General features: G+C 42.6%; 1 protein-coding gene across 1 annotated transcript in view; it reads left to right on the forward strand.

Moving 5' to 3' along the window:
* Nucleotides 1-10,627, forward strand: part of RNF11 (ring finger protein 11) — a 30,043-nt gene extending 19,416 nt beyond the window's left edge. Inside the window, exons 2-3 of the mRNA XM_005521143.3 lie at nucleotides 8,840-9,009; nucleotides 9,394-10,627. Coding sequence (XP_005521200.1) covers nucleotides 8,840-9,009; nucleotides 9,394-9,565 — 342 coding nt within the window. The 3' untranslated portion in view covers nucleotides 9,566-10,627. The remainder of the gene's footprint in view (nucleotides 1-8,839; nucleotides 9,010-9,393) is intronic.
* The last annotated feature ends 4,388 nt before the right edge of the window (nucleotides 10,628-15,015 follow it).

Genomic DNA, 15,015 nt, shown 5'->3' on the forward strand with positions numbered 1-15,015 from the left:
TACTCACTCTTTTTCTAAAATGCTTTCCTAGTTCTGCATATTTCTCTGCTATGTCTTATGATGTTCTCATTAGTTCACACTAGCAGCCTTAAATACACACCTATACATGTCTATTTACACACTGAAGTACAGCATTTATGCTGTATTTAAACCCGTATTTATGCCTCAGCAGCACTCCCCTGATGGACTGACTGCTCGTGCCTTCAGCTTATGTGCATTTTCGTGTTTGCTCCCTCGCTTGGCCCCTTGTCCCTTGTCTGTCCTCTTGGCTAATTAGAGCTGATTTCCATATTTTTGCTACCTTGTTCCTGAAGTCCTCAGAGGGGCTGTTTTGTTCTTAGAATTGCCATCGAACTGACCTAATTCTTGCCAGAAAATACATTCTAGCACTCTTTCTGTTTTTTAAGTGTTTGGAGTCAGATTTTCACAATTGGCTTGAGTCCCAACAGGGTCACTCCTCCCGTTTTCCTCTTGCGTGCCTGTTCCCAACTTTCCCAGCAGCTGCAGAGATCACACTGGCAGTGGCAGCGGCTTGTTTGCTTTCCACGAGGGGGAAGAGTCAGTCGGAGCAGTGTCCTTGGAGCCATTGCAAGGGACGTGGCAGGACCCACAGTCCTGAGGCAGTGCTGTTTTAGACCAGCTGGAGTCAGCTGTGCCCTAATCCCCAAATTCCCTGAAATGGCACCATAAGTAGGGACTGCGTGTGCTTACTCAGCTGCACTGAGTCTGTGGTTCAGTAGCAGTTCAGGGCACAGAGTGCACTGCTGTTCACTCTTAGTGCCTTACATTGCCCATCTGAATCCTTTATATCCTTGTATTCTTCCCTGGGACTGCCTGTCCAGTGATCCATACCCAGCCCTTCCTAGTGAGGACTTGCACACACTTGTCAGGGTGATGCAATGCTTTGGGATGGGAGCTTTGGGCCAGGCCCCTGTCTCGGGTGGCAGAAGCACGTGTGAGCTTAATGTACCCAGAGGTGAGTCAGAGCCTCGGGCTGGTTTGGGGTGTGCATGGGGATGGTGTCCAGGACAGATCCCACGTGTCTGTCCCTGATCCCACATCAGGGAGCAGGGCTGGGTGTGAGCAAAGTCTGTTTGCTGCTGTGCTCAGGGCCTGGCTCAGTGAGAGTCAAACTCTGTGTGTTCCCCAGCATGATCAATACTACCATTTTTAAGCACTTACCCCTTCAATTTATACTGTAAACAAGTTGTACTGACTGATATTTACCCTTTGCAGAAAGCCAAGGTGTCTAAAGGAAGTGTGAACGATTCCCCTATGTCTGTGTGGACTGTTTGTGTTCTGTCAGCTTTTCCATCATAGTTTCCCCCATCTCTTGTGCTTGAATGCAGCCTCCAACAAACTCATTGGCTCCATTCCTTTGTTTGGGGTGTTCTTTTTAATTTTTGCTTCCTGCTACCCAGCAGTTCCACAGCAGTAAGTGGGTGGTACATAGTAGGTTCATAGTACATAGAAAGGTTTACCTTTCTGCAGAGGAGACAGTCTGAGAGATTTGTTTTCAGCCTTTTCTATCTCAGAACTGTTTTCTTTGCCCCAAAACTTCAGGTTTTTATCTGCTGTTAAATCTCCTTCTCAGTTTTCCAACAGCCATCTCAGTTGAACCCGAAGTGCTGTGTTTAATGCAGCCATAGCACTGTAATAACTGTCTGCTCTTGTCAGGCCTAAGGAGGGGTTCCTGCAAAGAACCACTTGGCCTAAGTGAGAGAGAACATGTACCAATAACACAGGTGTGGGTTTTCTTATGGGGTAGGATGATCCACATTCACATGCTGTTCTTCCACCACCAGCTGCAGAATTGATTGCTGGTCCCTTCTGCTACATTTTCTCCCTACCCAGCTGCTTTGCTTTGTAGTCCCAGGGGTGTTCCAGTCTCAGGAGGCTGCATTTTGAGCCTGAGTATCCTTAATTTAATGTTTAGGTGCAACTCTTCTTTCCTGGCTTTTCTCACTGCAGCAGCCTGACAGAAAAGCATGAATTTTTATAAATTGTTTATGAATCTTTTCCTTCTCAACATAAAAAAAAAGCCTATTAAAATAAACATGCTGGGAGCTGTAACAAGAGGGCTTTGTTATCTCTCAGAAGTTGTGCCCTGATGCTGTAAGTTGAGCTGTCAGTGAGGCTGTTTGGAGGGATGGAATCAATTCTCTGGTGGGCAATTTACTGGTGTGGGACATGTTGGTGTATAAGTTACTGACTTTCCTGAAAAAATTCACACTCTGATGTTTGATGAGATCTCTGGAGAAAGGAACAGGGACACCTAAAACTGACACAAAGCTGGTGAACAAGAAATCAGCACTTGGAACCAAGTACTCAAGGTTGACGCCCTTGAGTCAGAGAAACCTGCTGTGCAGCCTGGAAATGTAAAAACTGGCTGTGTCAGGAGATTGTGCTTCCAGGGAGTAATTACTGCTTTTTAATTACAGCTTTTTCCCTACAACTCTTTCTTGCTAGTCTTTTGTATTTAGGTTTGCCTTGATGGTTAATCAAATTTCAGAGCAGGTGACTCTGCAGAGCTGCAGGTGATTCCCATCTGCCAGGTGAGGCTGGGTTTGCTCTGGCCAAGCTGCAAGGGCACTGCCAAGTGTTTGTCTTGGCAGTAGGTTGATGGTCTTTTTGGGTTTGTGTGACAGCACAGGGACAAAACTTGAAAGTCCTTTTCTCACAGCCCTTGTCACTGTCTAGGAAAACAGCAGGCAGGATACATCTACTTTGTACCTCCTCTCTCTGTCCCAGCCCTATTTTTGGTAGCAAAGCTGAGCTCAGGGGACAGGTGATATTTTAGGAGTTGGCAGTCAGGAGTCATTTTCTTTCATGGTTGCTAGTCTTTCTCAACATTTTAGATGCATTTATTTCCCAGTACTTTCGGTGGAATAATTGTGAAGAACGCACAAGACAGTTTTACAGTTTTGGTTACAGTGTGAATGAGGCTGTGCCATCTCTGCAGAACCACCGTGGCTTTCACCAAAAAACACTTCTCTGAAGTATGATCCGTGACTGAAAACAGGTGTTGCTTCTTAACTGGGGTCAACAACTGGACATACACAGCACAGGTCCTGCAGGTTCTTCTCCTGTGTGCAAACTGGTTCCTCAGTTATTTTATCAGTTACCAACCTATTTGCAGTGCCCAATTCCTACAATGCCAGAATTCTTAGTAAACTTTCCTTAGGAGCACCGTGGTGGGAAGTGTGTGTGCATGTGTATCTGATCTGTCTGTCCCAGATGTTCCCTCCAAAAAGGAGAGGGAAGAGGAGGAGATTTTTCTTTCAGAAGACCTTTTTAGCATTAAGTGCCCAGCTGTTGCAGTTATTCATACTGAGCGACTGACTAGTTGGAAGCAGAAATATAAAAAAAATGGGTAACAATTTCATTACATGATGTTTTATAGCAACTGCTTTTCACCTTTATAAATTAACTGCTCTCTTCTGTATGGCAGAAAAAGGCTTTTATAGTTGGCAGGCTGCTCATAATATTCTAAGCATTATTAAAGTAAGCTGTAGTTGTCATATAATGCACGTTGTAATGGCGCGTGGTTTTTTAATGTGTCTTGGGGGAGGATATTATTTCAGAATGTGTATTCACATATGGATGGAGTTTGAGATTTTTCACGCTGATCAGAATGACATTCACAGAAAAGGTCCCTGGATCATCATCCCAGCAAGTTCCTTGTGAGTAATGAAGTGGTGAGAAGAGAAAATTTCATCAAATTCAGCAGGAATTTTCGAAACAGACCTTGAAGAGCACAATTTATTTTTTTTTCTCACCTCCTGACTTTACATTTATAAACTGAGGTTGTTCATGTTTAGGTGAGTTATTTGGGCTCCCTGCTCTCCTTAGAGGTGAGAAAGCTGGGGAGCAGCCAGGCTGAGCTGTGTGTAGGGGTGATGAGTGCTGCAGTGGGGCTGCAGTGTGATGGGGGCTGGTGTGTGTGAGGCAGGGCAGCTGCCTGCAGACATCCTGTTCCAGGCAGGACATTTGCAAGTTGAAGGGATTTCAGAACAGAGCTGTGGGAACAGCTGGGGAAATGCAAATGGAACTGTTATATTTGCATTAATTAATTAGTCAACGACCACAAGGATGTAAGTGCTACAGCTACTGGTATTTAAAAAGTGTGAAAAAGATGTAGGATAAACATAGTTAGGGAGGTGTTTGTCTCCTCTGTCGGACTGAATTAACAGATACATGTTGATCTGGTGATAAAATGGAAATTAATATCCCAGGGTGAGACACGCAGAGAGCACTGGATTAGGTGAGGAAGAAAATTTAGAGATGGAAACAGGGCAAGCAGTGAGGCTTTAACTTCTGGAACTATTCAATGCTAGGAATTATCCATCTCACCTTTGAACATCCCGAAAGGATAATTTGGGCATGTTGGTGCAATTATAAAAACAACAAACAAACAAAAGCCCTGATAACATACTGCTGATATGTGGCGTAGAGTGATCTTAAAATAATCTTTATCCAGGGATTAAGAGTTTCTGATCTACCACTGACCTGTTTTCAGAGTACTACAAATTCATGGTACTTGCAAAAACAAGACAAAAAGGCTGTAAAACAAGAGAAAAGCAGATATACAGCAGCATAAGTAACTAAAGTAAGTTGCATTGATGAGGAAACTTCAAACTAAAAGCCATGTCTGGTCAAACCTCCTTTTTCTCGTCAAGAATGCAAAGTGTGCTTGGAAGTCTGTGTGTAGAAAGTTTCTGGGCCTTTTAGGCCATGTGTGAAAATGTTTATTTTCATTAGGAGTGAAAAATGCAGGCCTCCAGATGCCCTCTATGATTTTTTTTTTTTCCCCCTCAAAGGAGGAGGAGCTGGGGTGAGATGGAGACACAAACACTGATTTAGTCCTTGAGTCTGAATTAATGCTGCTGTTTTTAAGGGCTGAATAAACATTGTGAGTTATTTCTGTGCACAGAAAGCCAGGGAAACTTGTGCTGATACCACTGACTTTGTGAACAAAGAGAAAGTTGTGTTTCTCCAGGATTATGGACATCTGAGGTGTTTCATCATTACTAAATGCTTATGGGGAAAAAATAATTGACTAAAGCAAATTAAGTGCCAGAAAGTGATTTTTATTTCATTGCCTGACAGTAATATGTGGATTTGATTATTTGTTTTGGCCTCTTTTAGGGTTTTTTGCATGTAGTAATAGAGTTAGCATGAAATTTCATCTTAGTTTGAAGTGCCTTACATCTTTATCAAATTATAAATAACACAGACTTTCGCTAGAAGTTCAGTATTTTGTAATTTTGTCCGCAAAAACATTTTCCATAGTTGATAAGAGAAATGTGAGACACCAGAGCAATAAATTCATGCTTGTCTTTGGAGTAAAATAATAATTACTTGGGTAATACAATCTTTTTTATATACACACATGTCAGGGGGCACCTAGCTACAAATGTGAGCTGAGTGAAGTCTCGAGGTTCCCCTTGAACACCCACCCTGGAGGAGCAGGACCTTGGTCAGTGAAAGCAGCCTTTATAAACTGTGAAGGATTTGCAGAGGGGTGATAAACCCACACGGGACCGGCAGCTTGGAATCATTGTTGGATGTTTTAACTCCCAAAATTGCTGCAGAGATTGGGTGGTGGAGAAATCCAGGGCTGCAGCTGCCACGTGGCTGCGAGCGGGGCCAGCTGGGTTTGTGCCCAAGGGGCTGCCAGGGGGGCAGGAGCCCTGCTCCACTCAGGGCTGGATGGAGCTGGGGATGTCACTTTGCAGTCAGAGAAACCCGGCCTCTCACGTTCTCATGAATAAATAGTTTCAAATAGTTCTAGAATCATACAGGTATGAACACACCATTTTCTTTTTCCCTGTTGGAGGGGAGAGGGCTGGTTTGAAAGGGTCAGTGTCCGTGTACCCGATAATGTGACACTGCAACGTGTGTGGCTGTGTTCTCCATTTCCCTGGTACATTCATGTGCAGGGCTCTGTTTGGGCAGGCTTTTAATAGCAGTCGGGAGGGGAGATCAAAGTGCCACTGAACGCTCTGTTCAGTGCCTGGGTATCGAGTGGTCTCTGTGGTTTATTTACAGTAATTTGTTCTGCATTTTTCACAACCAACCCCAGCTCTCTGCATTCACCAGCGTGAGGACATCGTGCTGAAAGACGCCACCATTTTCACCCAGTTACTCCTCTGACAAGAGGTTCTTGTCTGGAATGTGAAACTGTAGAAGCCCCCAGCTGGCGACTATAAATTCCTGCCTTAATGGGCTGTGTCAGACACGTCGGGGTGGCTGTGCTGGAGGGAACCTGAGACGGGATGCCAAAGGGAGGAGTTTCCATCCAGTGCTGGCAGTGGGGAAAGCATTTGTGTGTTTGGCACGAGCTGGGGCCCGGGGGTCCCTCCAGCCCCTCTGCAGGGAAGGTGACACCCAGGGCAAAGGGGCGCTGCAATAATGCACAAGTGGCTTTCCCAGCTGCAGGGTCCCTCAGTGGTCACTCACAAGTGCCTGTAAAGGATGAGAACAAGAGAATGAGGTTTTGTTCTTGTCTGGCCTAGCACAGGTTTAAAAGTTGTGTTGATTTCCTCTCTAAAACTTAACCAAAGCAGCTGTTGATTGGGCAGTGTGTCTGTTGCTCACTTCAGAGTTGTCCAGATGTGACTGTTCTACCTCACGGCAGATTCTTACTTAGCTGTTGTTTCCTTTTGTTGTAACATTTTTGCTGAGATCATCAGTTTGCTGTTCTTCTGCTACAGATACTCAGCATCAGTTTTCCTTGCTACTTTCAGACGTTTTGAGGATTTCTTGGATGTTTTGTCCTCCTGTTTTTGCCTTTCGTTGAATTTCTGCGTTATCATCTGCAGCCATGGCTTAGGCCAGGGGAGCTGTGTTAAATACACTTCCCCTCCCCTCCTCCTGCCCACGTTGGCACCAGCTTGTGCTGTGCCTGTGGTTCATTGTAATGCTCCTCTTTTTTTCCTAGAAGTGAAGGAGGTAGCAGTAATGTCCTGCTATTGTTTTTAATAATCTGTTCAAAGAAGTGCAGCAACGCCCTGGGAAAAAAAGTTACTGATAGTTTGTGGTGTTAAGTTGTTGAAACATAAAACCAGGACCAGGCTCTGCTTCAAGCTGAAGTGTTCAGTGCAGAGGTTCTGCGGCATTTATCAGGGGAAAATGCTTTATTTTGCTGGTACCAAAGGCTGCAATCACTTTCTGAATACTGTTATATCTGACAGGCCAGCCCTAGGTTCAGCTACTGCTTTTCTCTGTCCAAATAATTATTAGAGAATACTTTAGATAATTTAAAACACTAAAAGGCAGCTGTTCTGAAAGAATTCTGTGATTCTGTGAAATATGGTTCAGAGTAGTCAGGAAATTAATCACTTTGAGAACCCCTGGCATGTTCTGTCTTTTGAACCTTCTCATAATTTCTCTGAGTTCTGCCAGGAAATCAGAGGGGGAAATCCTAGGACAGCTAAATTAAGAGCTGACTGTGAATTTCACCCCACAGCTGAATTGCCAGTGGCAGGCACTGTGTTCAGTGAAGAATTGCCAGGCAGACTTGCATTTGTAATTAGCATTTCTCGCAAACAAGGGCTTCTGCTGCTGGGTGGCACCAGTGAGAGGCTGCTCACTCCTGGGACAGCTTCCTCCTGGCCTTCCAGGAGTCTTGGCTGGCTGTCCACTTGCTGTGATTCCTGGTAGTGAAAGGAGAAGGGCTTTACTGGGTTTGACAAATGCAGTGTTACATGTGGGAGGTGACCTGTGCTGCCTCAGCTGCACACACCTGCCCTGGGCTCAGCTTGCACCAGTGTCCTCTGAAACAGCAAATTTGGCATTTGCCAAACAGATGATTCGGTGCATTGTGTGTCTGATGCAGCAGGTTTATTTTCAGACACATCTATAAGTTGAATTTTTTTTCTGCTGTTTAAGAAGAACCATTAAAATGGGTCTCTTGCAAAAATTTGTCTCCCTGTTAATAGCAGATTTATGGCTACTGGCCAATACTGTCCTAATAGTGTATCCTGTTCAAAATTGGTATTTATGTACCAAAAAATGCTTTAAAAGCAAGTCAAAAATACCATGTTAATATAAATGTTAGTAAAAATACCTGATCTAAAGTTCATTAATATTCAAAAGAAGCTCCTCAGAATGTGGTCGAGGAAGAACTGCATAATAGCTATAGGTTGCTTATGTTTTTTTTTAAAAGATATACCTCAAACATATCCATAGTTGAATCCAGCTTGGAAGGACTTCTAAAGTCATATTAGTGTATGAGAAGGAACATAAAACTTGGGTTACTTACTTAAGCTGTTGTTAGTTCTGTCCAGGTAACATTCTTTTAACACATGAAAATTAAATCCACAGTTCTAGATTTAAGCTTGTGTGGCCCAAAACAGTTCACATAAATTTTAATTATTGCAAAATAAATAAACCTTCCTCTCTGAAAATTTTGAGAGTAAGCAGTGTCCTTGTCTTTCTATAGAATTCTTCCTAAAAAGAAGAAAAAAACGTAGAATCCACTTTCAGTTGCAGGTACTGAAGCCCTTGCATTGCTCAGTTCTGTACCTTAGCACTTCACCAGGTGTCTGTAAGGTTTATTTGCCTGCTGGCTGGCTGGTGGAGTTTCTTGTCCATGTGTCTCCTGTATGAATAATTCCCGGAGATCAAAAGCTTTTGCAGAGAACAACCATGAGCAGGTCCTTGCTCAAATACTGCCCTCAATTCCCTATCCTGTTCTCATTATAATTAGAGCCCCAAAATGGCAAAGCGGGAGTGGGAGTTTGTACAAATATTTGTAGCACTGTGAATTGTACTGTGCTGTGGAAGGCTAGGAAAACCTCTGAGGTGGTTTTGAACAGAAACATTTTGCTTTCAGGAGCAGGTGCCTGTTCCTGTGTATCACCCCACGCCGAGCCAGACTCGCCTGGCCACGCAGCTGACGGAAGAGGAGCAGATCCGGATAGCGCAGCGGATCGGCCTCATCCAGCACCTTCCCAAAGGAGTCTACGACCCCGGCAGAGACGGCTCCGAGAAGAAGATCCGAGAGTAAGTCCTGGGGATTGAATGGATGTAGCTGTTGCCTTGGTTTGGGATGCTACCCTGGGAAACCTGACCTTGTCATCCTGGATTTGCCTTATTTTCAGGGATTGTAATTTAATGTAGCTTTTTTTTAAAAAAAAAATGAAGCCCTGCAGAAGGCTGATGTGCTGAGGAACATCCCTGCTGGGGGCAGGGGTTTGGAACTCTGTGGGCTCCAAGGTCCCTTTAACCCAAACCACTCTGTGCATCTGAGGCTCTTTCCTTTATCTAACACAAGGCTAACCCTCACAGAATCTACAAATACTAGAAGCATCCAGGAACAGATGTTACACTGTTTTTCATTCCAGGTTGGTAACAGCAGCTTAAATATTTTATTTTTTTCCCCTCCAGATGTGTCATTTGTATGATGGACTTTGTTTATGGGGACCCTATCCGATTTCTGCCGTGCATGCACATTTACCACCTGGACTGTATAGATGACTGGTTGATGAGATCCTTTACCTGTCCATCCTGCATGGAGCCAGTGGATGCAGCACTGCTTTCATCATATGAGACTAACTGAGCCAGGGTTTCTCTACTGAACCTTCAAGGAGACCATCCACTTCAATGGGTTTGATCCTTTTGTCATTCAGCCCAAAGAGCCAGGAATTAGGAATTAAGATCATGCACAAAGTATACATTTCCTAATAAATAAATAAATAAAAAAAATATTCCTGAATGGCTGCAAATATTGGAAAACATAGTATTTTAGAGACTATAGAAAAGTAGGTTGTTATTTTTAATGTAAAGCCTTGACCCACCATTGTCTTTTAATGTTTGTTCTTACACCCATATATAGGAATTGTGTAAAGTGTTACAGCAACTGTAAATGTTCAAACTGCGTGTATCCAATTTTATTAGCAGCAAGATAAGAGTATTTTTTTCTTAAATAAAGTAACCAGTTTTGTTCTGATTCTTTTCACAAGTCCTGGCATTTGGGTCAAGGCTTTATTGAAGTCTACATTTTATAACACTGGCACAAAGAAATAGTTTTAAGCTTGTTTGCACAGTTCTTTTTCTTTTTTTTTTCCTTTTTTTTTTTTTTTTCCATTGGAGATGGAATTCATTGCCTTAGGTCTTTTTAATAGTGTATTGTTATTGTTGGGCTGGCTCTATGCTTGAAAACCAGTTTATTTATAACCTGTTTAAAGTGCTATATTTTGTTTGCAGTTAGGAATATGCAGACTTCAAAGTGATCTCCTAGCTTGTAAGCAAACTGAGATGCATTATCCCTTTTCTACAAGTGATGCAGATTATGAAGATACGACACAAGTCCTGCAGTGAAACTGTGGTTTCATGGGGTTTTTTTATAACTTCCTTTGGTTTTGATGAAATAACAATCCTTAAACTTTAATGTGACTTTTAACTTGATCAGATTAAAAGTGGGCCAGATGAACAATAAATAGTTAAGCTGCCATAACTGAAAAAAAATACATTTGGAACTAATGTAGTATTAGCATTGATCACTTATTCTACTTTTTTTCCCTAAAAATGGTTGTCTTGGATCATAGCAAATGGATACTGCATCTCTCGTTCTTGTAGTTCTTAGGTTATCAGAAGTTAAGAATAAACATACTGTATCTCAGTCTCCTGTATTAAATGTATCTGTTGAGCCCTGCTGGCTGACACATCAGTCCACCAAACAGGAATGAACGCAGAGAGGAGAAAAATAGACTTTGTTCTGCACAGAAATGCAAAGTTTATTTAAACACAGAGTGTCAGGGTAGCAGTGGAGGGGCAAACAGTCTTGCTATAGCCAGAATGACACAGTTCCCTGATTTCTGTAGCAAACAGTATGTGCTTGTTAAGAGAGGCTCCAGCAAAGATTGTAGCTGTAAAGATCTTTTTCCACTTTGCATGATTTTTTCCTTTTTTCTTCTCCCCCACTCCCTTAATGTACCTACTGTGACTTCTGTGCATTCAGTGCCACCCTTAACCAGTGAGAAGCCCTGGTCTCATGAAATGAAACACAATCTCAAGTTAACCACAGCAAATTGGGGGATGTTCTTTGATTGTGTTTCAGCCATAGTTTAAGTTCTTGATACAACAAGTTCTTTAAGACCCATGTCCTTTGAGGACTTAGTGCATTTACAGTAGAGGAGAATAGTAATTCTGTGGGTTATGGATAATTGGTCAGCACAGTGGAGAGTCAGCGTTTGTTTATTATTCCTGCAGCTGACAGCACCCTGCTTCCTTAGAGAAGAACTCCAAGGAGCAGTCAAAGGGATCTGAAAACACTCTGCAGTTCTAGATTCACTCAAATGGCCACACATTATCTGGACACAACGTTTTGCTGAATTCATACATACCTAATTACATGGATCAAAATCTGGGAAGAGAGACGCAAAGTTGTGCAATATCATTGTTCCTTTTCATCATTCCATGTGTGTTCCTTTGTGTCCTGCTTTTTGTCTGTTTGTTTCAGGGGTTGGGGTTTTTTTTGTTTTGGTTTTTTTTTTTTTTTTTTGGTAAAACAATGTCCACATTAAGTATTCTTTTCTTTATCTTGTTAAAACTGGCAAATGAACAATTTGAAAAAAACAGTGTTTCCATGGTGGTATTAGTCTTTATTTATTACAAGACTTGATTAAGAAAGATTTAAAAGAAGTAGGAAGTGATGGGTTACTGAGCTGAATGCTTTCCTAGGCAGCTAACACCTGAGCAGCTGAACTTTTAGCACTGATATTCACTGGGCTAAGGGAAGAAATTACTTTTATTAAAATACTTGTTAAATAGCAAAAAGGTGTGAAGGGCTACAACTGGAGCTGATGACAAAAGAACATTACAAAAATTTTGAGATTTTAGCTTAAAGAGAAATGTGTAAATATAACAAATAAATCAAATTATTTTTCAAGTGTTTAGGTACAATACTGTTCTTCTAATTCAAAGAAGAATTGATCTAAATTGAATGCAAAATAATGTATAACCTGAATTTTAGCTAATTGTGGAACCAGATCTGTGCCTTATTTCTACCATCTATAAGATGGAGAGATATTTAGGAACCTTAGAGGTGTCTAACAAATTACTTGCACTTCAAACACATGAAGACAGTCCAGTGCAGCACAGCTGTTCCCAGCTGGAGTCTCCTGCAGCTGAGTGAGGGGAAGGAGTTGGCTCTGACTCACCTGGACCTGTTCACCCAAAGCCAGGGTGGGCAGGCCCATAGGAAAATGTCTGCAAAAAAACAAACCAGAAAGCCTCCTAGAGCCACTGTGTGCAAGTACCTGGGTTGGGAAGCTGTTGCTTTGAAGCATTTTCTTAGGGCCTGTGCAGTGTGATGGAAACACTGAGTGCAATGATGGCATTTGTAATTTTGGGCTGGAAATGGCACAGCAGCCCTGGCACAGACCCAGCAAGGCTGAGGGATCACCAGGCTCCATTTCAGCAGCACAAGGGACACCAAGTGTACCCACACAGCCCAGGTCAGTGTCACCACTGTCCCCTCCACAGCCAGAGCTGCCACAGAAACTGCAGGGAGGGAGGGCAGCGCTGCACCAGGAGGCACAGCAAGGACGTGCTTGGGTTCCACTTGCAGATTATGGTAGGAAGTGGATTTTGTCTCCTACAAGAGAGGGGAGCTCCCACAAACCTGAAACTTAGGTGCAATGACGAGTAAGAAATACTCAATTTTGTACAGACCTTCATGCTTAAAAATTCTTGCATGCTACAGGAATTACCACTTCAATAATTTTACATCTAGGGTTGGTAATCCTTATTACTTGTTGCCAGTTCATTATGTAAATCTGGGGGAGAATTATACATAAATAAACCCAGCCCAGAGCATTTCTTTCTAAGGAGCATGAGCCACATAAGGGTTTAAAAACTCCTCAGGTCTTGCAGCTTCCCAGGGCTGAAAGCAATTCTGTGTTTGGAAGGCTGACAGTCTCCCTTTCCAGTGGCAGAAGGGTACATTTCTGGGCTGAGGGATTATGAAATACCTGAATTTACTTCAGTTGCCACAGTTTCAGGACTTCGACATTTCCTGTCCTTGTGCAATTGTGGTAAAGATGAGAATTCCTTTGAGTCAGACTTCCAGTGAAATAAATAACAAGATGGCTGAAGCTAAACATACAGTGTCTCTCAGCAGTTAAACCCTGGATTAAAAGGACTCAGAAAAAATGTGGATGCTGGCTGATTACACAGTTTGTTACAGACACCACATTTTTTTAAAAAACATACATTCTAGTTGACAACCTATAAAACACATGAATAAAATCTGTTCAGAAGAACCCTTCTTGACTTAATACCCAGAATAAAAATTAGCTTCAAGGATTAACTTTTCCTTTTATATACTATTTAACTTTGAAGAATATAATTTATGCTAACCATCCTTTGCAGATTATCTTGCACTTAAACCTGTTCTGGGATAAGAGTTTGGGGCTTTGGAATTCTTGGTATGAAATGCAAAGTTAATGTTTTGTGATAAAGAGAACAGTCTAAATGTACTCTGCTAAAGCATCTTTTTGATTTAAGCAAAAGAAATAACTGTGTTTTCATGCTAGCAACTGATTCATTACAACATCCACTCTGCTCTGACACTTTGCTAAGTAAAAGCTGCGGAGAGCAGTTTATAATGAAGAAATCCTTTGTGCAAAGCCCTTTCTGTGTTCCCACAGCACCGAGGTATTTGCTTACTCAGCAAGAGGGGCCCAGCCACACGGAGCCTTCACAGAGAGCCCCCAGCCCTTCTCTGTCCTGGCTGGAAAACGGCAGAAACTTCATAAACCTGCTCATTGCAGCACCAACCCCTACAAAACATTTGCCTTTCTTACCAAGAAGGCATTTCAAGAGCTTTGCACACAGCAGTAAACATTGGATTCACCACACACACCACACGTGCCCCGGCTGCCCACACCAAGCACTTTCCCAGCCTCACTTTGCTCCCTTGCTGCACTTTTGCCAGGGTTCTCACTGCACCATGACAGACAAACTTCACCTTTTCAGCATCTTTTGCCCACGTTTCTGCCACGTTAGCAGGACCTGCCTGTGTAATCCAGGATTCACGCTGGGGAAGCAGATTGAGGGAGGCAGACGAGTCAAGAATTCAAAGGGGGAAAGGATGAATCACTCCAAAACTGTTTTTGAGCCATCCCAGGCATTGTCCCACTGAGGCAGAGCTCTGCTAGTCCAGAGTGAAAACTTAGGCCCTTCAAATCTAGAGCATAAAACTTAATTTTTATGAGGTTATGCCACTGAAGGGCTCTTGCTAGATTGCCTGTTTGCCTTGGGATTTCTTTTAGAAGGCTGCAAACTGCACAGTCCTGCAGTGTGATCTTACTGCAAACCATTAGTAAAGGCCTTTCACCTCTGCATTTCCCTCAGCCGTCATCAAAGCTTTCTTTTCTGTTTCAAGTATCTTGCCTTTTAAAAGTCCTGTCCTTTAAAAGCAGTTCTGAAAACTTCAAAAAGCTTTGGCTCCAGAACCTGTTACCACTGTGTGTGAGTATACATACATGGATGTTTTATGTATATTTATATATGCTTTTCTTTATGTATGTGTGTGTGTGACAGACCAGACAACAACAGAGCTGTAGCAAAGGCACTTTGCATGGAATTCCTGCTGTTCCTTAGAAATACCAACATTTATTTGCATCAGTGATGAGCCCAGCCAGCATCACAGAATGGAAACCTGACATGGGTATCCACAAACCATAAGAATGAAAGGAAACCAAATTTTTCACAATTGCATCAGTCATTGGAATAATCTCCCCAGGTAATGGTAGATCTCCCAACACTGGACATTTGTAAGATTCAGCTGGACAGGGTCACCTTGCCTAGCCTCTGCTTTTGGCAAGAACAGTTGGAACAGATGATCTTTGAGGTCCCTTCCAACCTGGAATTGTATCTACGACTGAAATACCAAAACTGTAACTGGCCCTGATGTTTGCTACTAAAAACCTCTACACCTGCAGAACCTTAGTGGTGGTGAGCAGTGCTGGGTACTGTACCCAGATGAAGATGACACTGAACACG

Source organism: Pseudopodoces humilis, chromosome 10 (assembly GCF_049639895.1).
Source record: "Pseudopodoces humilis isolate 2021_Gansu_Grassland_sample_001 chromosome 10, ASM4963989v1, whole genome shotgun sequence".
In the NCBI taxonomy this organism is placed as follows: Eukaryota; Metazoa; Chordata; class Aves; order Passeriformes; family Paridae; genus Pseudopodoces; species Pseudopodoces humilis.